At 40.8% G+C, this 10,000-nt stretch overlaps 1 protein-coding gene across 6 annotated transcripts in view; it reads right to left on the minus strand.

Annotated features, from left to right (window-relative positions):
* The window catches only part of LOC119595823, a 148,832-nt gene that overhangs the window by 19,191 nt on the left and 119,641 nt on the right, over positions 1 to 10,000 (minus strand). For all 6 annotated transcript variants that reach the window (XM_037945002.1, XM_037945005.1, XM_037945003.1 and 3 more), the window contains one exon: positions 7,519 to 7,888. In XM_037945002.1, the coding sequence (XP_037800930.1) occupies positions 7,519 to 7,576 (58 nt within the window). In that variant the 5' untranslated portion in view covers positions 7,577 to 7,888. The remainder of the gene's footprint in view (positions 1 to 7,518; positions 7,889 to 10,000) is intronic.

A 10,000-nucleotide genomic window follows, 5' to 3' on the forward strand; every position in this document is an offset into this window, starting at 1 on the left:
TATCAGCTGCACTGTTTAGTTTTACGAATATATAAATACAATAAACGTTCATGCCCCGTTCGTGTATTTCAAAAAGCGATTTTTAAAATTATTGTTGTAGAAAAAAAAGGAAAAAAGAAAAAAAAAAAAAAAAAGAAAGAATGGAAAAAAGTTGTTATAAAAGCTTCAACTTGCACGCCCTTTAAAGCAGACAGTTTCATGAACAATGGCAACCGCCTTCAAGTACTACTCTGTACCATTCATTAAAATATTCTCTCATATATTTTGCACTATCTTTTTTTCATCGTCTTTTTCTTCTCTTTTAAATTTTCTTTTTTCATGAGATACAGAAGTTACGGGCCTTTCTGTGAAATCTGCGCGGATTAATTAAACAGATGGCTGTACTATTCATAAGAATATGTACACGTGTATCTGTTTTAGCTTACTCTTAACGTCATATAATATAATTTCAAGATAATCCTTTCTAAACTGCTATCTTCTAGATTTCACTAAAACAATCAGTGTATTTGATTTAGTGTGAGGAAACACCCACTCGTGGTCCCTCCCAAAGGAGTGATGGAGATGAAGAGAGGGAAAGGGCAAGGTGGAGGGAGAGGGAGAGGAGAGGGTAGAGAGCGAGGAAGAGGGGAAGAGAGAGAGAGAGAGAGAGAGAGAGAGAGAGAGAGAGAGAGAGAGAGAGAGAGAGAGAGAGAGAGAGAGAGAGAGAGAGAGAGAGAGAGGGAGAGAGGAAGGTGGAGAGAGAGGGAGAGGGGAAGAGAGAGAGAGGGAGAGGGGAAGGTGGAGAGAGAGGGAGAGGGGAAGGTGGAGAGAGAGGGAGAGGGGAAGGTGGAGAGAGAGGGAGAAGGGAAGAGAGAGAGAGGGAGAGGGGAAGGTGGAGAGAGAGGGAGAAGAGAAGAGAGAGTGAGGGAGAGGGGAAGGTGGAGAGAGAGGGAGAAGGAAGAGAGAGAGAGGGAGAGGGGAAGGTGGAGAGAGAGGGAGAGGGGGAAAGGGGGAGAGAGAGGGAGAAGAGAAGAGAGAGAGGGAGAGGGGAGGTGGAGAGAGAGGAGAAGGGAAGGAGTGAGAGGGAGGGGAAGGTGGAGAAGGAGAGGAAAGAGAGTTTGGGAGAGGGGAATTTGGGCGAGAGGGAGAGGGGGGTGGAGAGAGAGGGGAAGGAAGAGAGGTGAGGGAAGGGAAGGTGGAGAGAGGGAGAAGGAAGAGGAGGAGGGAGAGGGAAGGTGGAGAGAGAGGGAGAAGGAAGAGAGAGAAGAGGGAGGGGGAAGGGAGAGAGAGGAGGGGGGGTGGGGAAGAAGGGAGAAGGGAAGAGAGAGAGAGGGAGAGGGGAGGGAGAGAGAGAGGATACTTGTTCCTGTTTTTGTTCTTCTTCTTCTCCTCCTCCTCCTTTTCTTCTTCTTCTTCTTCCTTCTTTCTTCTCCTCCTGCTCTTCTTCTTCTTCTTTCCTTCTTCTTAGTTTTCTTCTTATTTTCTTCTTCCTTCTCCTCCTCATCTTCATGTTCTGTTTCTTCCTCCTCCCTTTTCTTCTTCTTCTTCTTCTACTTCTCCTTCATCTTCTTCTTCTTCTTCTTGTTATTATTATTATTATTATTATTATTATTATTATTATATTATTATTATTATTATTATTATTATTATTATTATTATTATTATTATTATTATTATTATTATTATTATTATTATTATTATTATTATTATTATTATTATTATTATTATTATTATTATTATTATTATTATTATTATTATTATTATTATTATTATTATTATTTTCCTCCTCCTCCTCCTCCTCCTCCTCCTCCTCCTCCTCCTCCTCCTCCTCTTCCTCTTCCTCTTCCTCTTCCTCCTCCTCCTCCTCCTCCTCCTCCTCCTCCTCCTCCTCCTCCTCCTCCTTCTTCCTCTTCCTCTTCCTCTTCCTCTTCCTCTTCCTCTTCCTCTTCCTCCTCCTCCTCCTCTTCTTCTTCTTCTTCTTCCTCCTTTCTTTCTCTTTTTTTACGTAACAGTATCCTCGTTGTTATGTTGACAGGGCATTGTCACTAATGGGCAATTTTGATAATGCTAACTCGTCTACATCATGGGTGAAGTGCTGTGGCTCTGGTCTCAGTCGAAGGTATTGGAAGGGATGGGATCATGGGTTGGGGACTGGAGAAAGGAATAGGGACTTGGGGGATTATGGTGGGGTCTGGGGAAAGGAATGAGGATGAGATGGGTTGGGGATGGGAATATGGGTGGGGGTAAGTCGGCTGTAGGGATTGGGGAATGGGATAAGGATTGGAGAGGTGGGGAGGTCGGTGGGGATGGAGATGTGGTGAAGGTAGGGGAACGTAGGAGAAGAGTAGAGGAAGGATAGAAAGAGTGTAAGAAAGGGAGAGGAAGAGGGAGGGGGAAGGTGAAAGGAACGCGCGAAGAGACACGAAAGAGAGGTAGAGGAGGATAGAAGATAGGGAAGTGGTAGAGATAGAGGAGGGGAAGGAGGAAGCATATAAGCAAAAAGGTACAGAGAGGGATCTGAGAATATATAGGAAAAAGGAATGAGATAGATAGATAGAAGAAAAGCGAGAGAGACAGACAGACATGCACATATTCATACATATATACATGCATAAAAAAACGTATGTACATGCATGTATGTATCACTATGTGACAACTGCTGCATTTACATCCGGGACTCGATGGAAACAAGCTAATGCAGCCGTCCCCTATGGAGCCACATTTTACATGTCTGTCTGGCGCTGTAGGAACGGAAAAAAGCCACAGAGTGCGAAATTGTGCGAATAATAATGATGACATGAAATGAAATAAGTAAAAATGTATACTACAGGCTTATGTATCCGAGCATACCTGACTTTTGGGATAATCAGGAAGAAGGGGGGAGCCATATGCAAGATATTTTACATAATTGTTTTTTCATCCATTTTCAACCTAAATCTTACTAAGTTCAACATAAAAGAGGATGAACTTAACAAGAAATAGCAATATGATATATTTACGACACTAATGCAGAGGTGTAGAAGATGCAGAAGTTCGAAATAGCATGTTCGAAAAAAGGACGATTTCTGGGCTGGACAGTGTGTTCGAGTGTTCACAAGAGTTTCATCTCAAAGCATCTCAACGGACCATTGTCTCAGGGACTGCTCTCCCTCTATAAAAAAAATTTCAGCGTTGTTCTTACTGGACTTTACTGTATGTTGTTCTTATTGTACCTTACTGTACCAGTTCTTACTGGATTTCACGGTACGTTGTCTTACTGTACCTTATTGTTTATGTTCTGTACCCTAATGTCCGTTTATCTTACTGCGTTTTACTGTACCTATTAGTACAATACCTTACTGCACATTGTTCTCAATGTACCTTATTGTAAATTGTTCTTACTCTTAATTACTGTACGTCATTCTTAGTGTACCTGCTATGAAACGGGAGCTCAGCCGTAAAAAGTGATTGACGATTCACTGAAATTTACTGTACAATAGAATTCGGCCTCAGAAAAAAATGTATATATATACATATATATATATATATATATATATATATATATATATATATATATATATATATATATATATATATATATATATATATATATATATACATATACATGTGTGGTTGATATGAACAATTTATCTCGGCCATCAGTAAAAATATAACAAAATACGACTTTGATGTGGACGACGTTACTGTTACGTTACTCCACTTTGAGAGGCGGAGGCGAGGAGTCCCATCGTGGAGAGAGAGATGTCATAGCGATGTTAATAAACCAGAAAATGAATCTGGAAGTAATGACATTCTAGAGTCATGGCGATGGTTGAAGGAGACTGTGTCTAGTTATTGCTCGTTTTCCGTTATGGTGCACAGTAGTATGTTTTTGTCTGAATAATGGTACAAGTCTATCTGTGTGTCTGTTTGTGTCTGTCTACGTTTCTGTCTGTCTGTCTCTGTCTTTGACTCTCTCTCTTTCTCCTTCTTGTCATTCTCCTTCTTTTCCTCCCTCCCTCTCCCTCACCCCTCTCTCTTTCTCCCTCCCTCTAACAAGGACAACACTAGCAGCCCCTTTCCTCTCTCCAGCCACCACGGTCACTCGTCTACCTTGATGGCCTCGGCAACACTTTGATTACTCCCGAAATACCTTGATTATTCCATCATCACCTTGATTAAGACAGCTGACGAGGTGTGCTCTCGAATGACAGGTTATTAAAGAGGAGGAAGAGTAAAGGAGAGAAGATTACGAGGAAAGGAGAGTAGGATAAAGGTGTTTAGGTCTTTTACAACGACTTTCTTCGACACACAGTCACGGGCACATATGTAAATGCTTACACACACACGATGAGCACAAACCCCTTTCACACGCATATAGAAGCACACACACACACTCACACGCACACTGTAGATACTATACAAACAGCCCTCACCCAATCCCTCCACACACTCACGCACACACGCGGTATTCTCATACACACTACCACACTATACACACACGGACACACACACACACACACACACACACACCACACACACACACACACACACACACACACACACACACACACACACACACACACACACTGTCCACGTTAATTGCTAGTTAAAGGTGAGTGAGGCAGCATATCTTAGCCCAATGTCCTCTCGCTTTCCACCATCACTGTCAACCATTATATCAAAGGTGCCTCCAGTCTCCTTTCTGTGCCATTAATTTAAGGATTCTGTCTTTGTCTCTTAATTTATGTGGCTTGGCGTTAAAGAGCTTAGGGAATTACAATGAGATGTGATCACCGTAACTTATTATGTTAAAGTACTTTCTTCGTCGGTGTGTTAGTTAAATGGAGAGTGATGGTGCCGTAGACTTTTCCTCAGAGAGAGGGTTTGAGAGAGAGAGAGAGAGTGAGAGAGAGAGAGAGAGAGAGAGAGAGAGAGAGAGAGAGAGAGAGAGAGAGAGAGAGAGAGAGAGAGAGAGAGAGAGAGAGAGAGAGAGAGAGAGAGGAGGGGAGAGGAGAGAGAGAGAGAGAGAGAGAGAGAGAGAGAGAGAGAGAGAGAGAGAGAGAGAGAGAGAGAGAGAGAGAGAGAGAGAGAGAGAGAGAGACAGGCAGAGACATAAAAGCAAGTAAATCAGAAAAGAGATAGAACAGTAAACAAGCAAACAGCGAGAAAGAATCAGACAAAAAGAGCAAGTAATAAAGAGAAAAACAGAAAGGGAAAAAAATTCTTTCCTTCAGTCTCCCTGCTTCTTCCACTAAGACTCTTTACTCTAGTGGTCAAAAATGGGTATAGAAAAAAAGGATAACCCACATAAACAAACTTTTACTGCAAATTTTACTGCAAATATCATGACATTATGTCCCAGGAACACGTTGCAGACTTGTTACGAACTTTTTCCCAACGATTAATACTTTTATTTATCTTTTTTTTTGTGAAGTAATCCGCAATATGGTGCCTTGGTTAGGTTGCACAGCAGGAGAGAGAGTCTGTGATATACAGGAAGTATAAGAAAGAAAATAAGGATAAGTTAAGAATGAACTGCGTTGATGTGAAAAACGAAATAGCATATTTCAATTGGAGAGAGAGAGAGAGAGAGAAAGGGAGGGAAAGAGGGAGGGGGAGAGAGAGAGAGAGAGAGAGAGGGGAGGAGAGAATAGAGAGAGAGAGGAGAGAAGAGGGAGGGAACAGATGAGAGAGAGGGAGAGAGACGGTGAGTGAGAGAGAGGAGAGAGAGAGAGAGAGGAGAGAGAGAGAGAGAGAGAGAGAGAGAGAGAGAGAGAAAAGAGAGGAGAAAAGAAAAGAGAGATGACAAACGATGAAAATATCAAAGAACCGATTCAATCTAGGTAAAAAAAAAAAAAAAAAAAAAAAAAAAAAAAAAAAAAAAAAAAAAAAAAAAAAAACAAAATAAAAATAAAGACTAAAAAACACAACCACCATCACAACAACAACAAAACACATATGGTATCCCAGTAATCGTAGCTGCAACTCAATACCCTAAAAGCTGAACATTCCCAGAGCCTGTTAACATAGTCGCATCGAGTAGTAAAGCTGCAGTGTACTAATACATACCATTGCCTACGTATGCCTTCACTTTAGTTTTTAACACGCGAAAACTAATCTATGGCATTGGTCTCTCATAGAAAACGAGGTTCCATGAATATACACACAACGAAATTATCGTTAATACAACAGGGAGGTCCAAGCATTGTATTTTTCCTTCCCCCTTTGCTGTGGAATGTGTGTGTTACTTACTGGTCATATATGAAAGGGTCATTCGTGACTCTCTCCCTCTCTCCCCCTTTAAATAATCTACTATGTTCGAAAATGCGGGGGTTATCGGACAGCAGGCAACGCGTTCGTGTGTATGTGTTTCTTTCCTGTCTCCTGATCTCTCTTGACTTTTTTGTGTTTCTGTTTGTCTGCCTGTCAAGCTGCCAGTCTGTCTGTCTCTGTGTCTGTGTTGTCTCTGTCTGTTTGTCGCTGTCGCAGTCGCTGCGTGTATGTGTGTGTGTGTGTGTGTGTGTGTGTGTGTGTGTGTGTGTGTGTGTGTGTGTGTGTGTGTGTGTGTGTGTGTGTGTGTGTGTGTGTGTGTGTGTGTGTCTGTCTGTCTGTCTGTCTGTCTGTCTGTCTGTCTGCCTGCCTGCCTGCCTTTCTGTCTGTCTGTCTGTCTGTCTGTCTGTCTGTCTGTCTGTCTGTCTGTCTGTCTGTCTGTCTCTCTCTCTCTCTCTCTCTCTCTCTCTCTCTCTCTCTCTCGGGGGTGGGGAGGCATTTTGATTAAAAGAATATCTTAATGAGTTACCAAATGAATGAATAAACAACAAACGGCAATGAATTCCCTATTTTGCTTTCACTATATATATATATATATATATATATATATATATATATATATATATATATATATATATATATATATATATATGTATATATATACATACATATATATATATATATATATAATATATATATATATATATATATATATATATATATATATATATATATATATATATATATATATATACAGGAGGAGGAGGAGTAGGAGGAGGAGAGAGAGAGAGAGAGAGAGAGAGAGAGAGAGAGAGAGAGAGAGAGAGAGAGAGAGAGAGAGAGAGAGAGAGAGAGAGAGAGAGAGAGAGAGAGAGAGAGAGAGAGAGAGAGAGAGAGAGAAGAAATAATTGATACACAAAGAAGGAAAGAACAATGATACAGAAATGAGATGAGAAGGGGAGAAGAGAAAGCGGAGAAGCAAACAAAACAGAAGAGGAAGGAAATGAAGAAGGGGAGACAAAGAAAAAGGAAGAAAGAAAGGCACATGGAAAGGGAATGAGTTATAGACCATAAGACGACGCCTTCAGTTTCTCCTGGAATTCATAAAAAGAAAAGGAAGAAGACGAGGGAAAGGGTGTAAGAGAGAAGCGCAAATAGAAACAGAAAGACAGACACAACGCCGTATAGAAAAGAAACAAACAAGCATAATAACAAGGACATAAAGGAAAATAGAGACCCCCCTTTAAAAATAGACATAGAAAACGCGGGCCATGATAAAGTACTAACCTTTCTTTTTTCTCTTCTTTGGACTATCGCTGCCAAGTGTGCTTCGTCCACATCCCATGGCGGGGACCCAACCATCGTTATTTCGCCTTTATTCCACCTCGGCACAAGGGCGAGAGTCTCGTACACACAGCGACACTATTTCATGTTCGCCTCCCTGCCACTTTCGTCGGCGCGGAATATAGGCCTATACACGCCTCCTCTCCCTGCCGGTGCCTCTCTTGCATGGCTTTCTGCACACCAACTCTCTCTCCGCCTTTCATTGTTGTCTACGGAGATTCTTGGCTTGCGTCTAGCATGACTTATGGCAAGGTGCAGTGAGGGCGGTGCAACATGGTTATATGGCCTTGCACTTGCAGAAAGGCGCGCGACTCTATAAAAGAAAATAAGTTTTTAGTTAGTCCTTTTTTCAAATAAGTGGATTCAAATATGTTTTAAATGATTTTAAATGTAATCTTTAAAAAAAAAGAACGTTATTCCTCAAACATTCATTTTTTTCTCTTTCATATCACTAACTTGCTTCAAAGTCTGTAACTAAGGATTCATTTGAGAATAATGGCGACGTTTGAATACTAATTTCCGCCAAGGGAATGCTACGCTATTATTATTATTATGATAACAGTCACGTGACCCTTGCCCTGCAGTCTGAAGAAAATGGCGGAAAGAGGGAATCCTAAGCTAATCTTTCCCTGACGTAATATGGCCTCTAAATAACAGTGTGTGTGTGTGTGTGTGTGTGTGTGTGTGTGTGTGTGTGTGTGTGTGTGTGTGTGTGTGTGTGTGTGTGTGTGTGTGTGTGTGTGTGTGTGTGTGCGTGTGTGTGTGTGTGTGTGTGTGTGAGTGTGGGTGTGTGTGCGTGTGTGTGTGTGATTAGATTAATGAGATTGATCTTGAATAAGAAAAAATAATATGCAAGTTAGAAGCTAAACTGTTCCCAATATCGTATAGATGCATAAAATATATCATCAACTTGTTATACAGTTGCAGAAATGTAGTCCAAAAATGTTCTGGAAAAATCGAAGGTTTGATATTACCATGACAGCTTAATTAATCTAGTTAATAAGTTGGAAACGTCGGTTATATGACAGAAATTTAAATATATTCCGGGACACAATGAAGTTACCTGAAATAATAACTGAATGCATTGAAATTAATCAACAAATAAATAAAATCGTATATCGCTGACAGGTACTCAATTCCTGTGTCTGATAATGAGAGAGAAATTTTTAAATAGCCGCAAATTTAAACAGAAAACTCAACCGAGGTCATGTTAGGTCATCTCTCCCTTAGTTTACCAGATTGGAATTTAATGCCACGTAAATTCTGTTCCTGATTAAGCCAGCTAAACCCTTTGTTATTAATCAAAACCCGAAATTTGTGATATGAATTAGATTGATTTCCTTGCGGCAAAGCATCAGCGTTATCAAAATGTCTCAATTGAAAGGAAAATATGGTTTACGGAAAGATACATATTCAAGGCGGGTTTTCATGAAATATGTATATTCTGGGAGACTGGTTAATGTGGATTAATGATATACATAAATGCACAAACGTTTTAGCTGATTAAATCAAAGCGCTTTTTTCCAGGATCAATATCATGCGGACGGAAACACACACACATACACATATACACACATATACATGCATACATACATGCATGCTTACACACTGATAAACAGAAACACACAAACACACACACACACACACACACACACACACACACACACACACACACACACACACACACACACACACACACACACACAAGCAAACTCAAACTGCATCTATATTTGACTTTCTAAGAAAAAAAAGAAAAGAGAGATAGACAGATGTATAGATAGGTAGGTAGGTACATAGATAGATAAATAGATTGATAGATAGACAGAGAGAGAGAGGGAGAGAGAGAGAGAGAGAGAGAGAGAGAGAGAGAGAGAGAGAGAGAGAGAGAGAGAGAGAGAGAGAGAGAGAGAGAGAGAGAGAGAGAGAGAGCGCATAACACAGATACTTAAAAACAAAGTAACAAAACTCCTTTTCTACAATTCTCACCGAAAAAACACCCGTCTCTTCACCAAAACACACCATACACCATAGTAAGTCAAAGCTGCAAACATATCTCACGTTCTGAAGCATCAAATCCCCCCCCCCACCCCACCCCGCCCCCGCCCCGAAAATGAAAAGGAAGCGCAGTCTGCAATATTGCACGGAATCTCAAAATGCATCAGCGTTAACAGTGCTGCAGACTCGATACAAGGAAGGAGAGAACTATTTTAGCAACTTTTAGCATTTTCAAAGTGTGGATTTAATTTTAGTGTCTGGCTATGAGAAAAAAGAGATAGCTAGATAGATAGATAGACAAAGAGAGAGAGAGAGAGAGAGAGAGAGAGAGAGAGAGAGAGAGAGAGAGAGAGAGAGAGAGAGAGAGAGAGAGAGAGAGAGAGAGAGAGGAGAGAGACAGAGAGAGAGAGATGGATGGATTTATAGATAG

The sequence above is a fragment of the Penaeus monodon genome, chromosome 36 (assembly GCF_015228065.2).
Source record: "Penaeus monodon isolate SGIC_2016 chromosome 36, NSTDA_Pmon_1, whole genome shotgun sequence".
Classification (NCBI taxonomy): Eukaryota; Metazoa; Arthropoda; class Malacostraca; order Decapoda; family Penaeidae; genus Penaeus; species Penaeus monodon.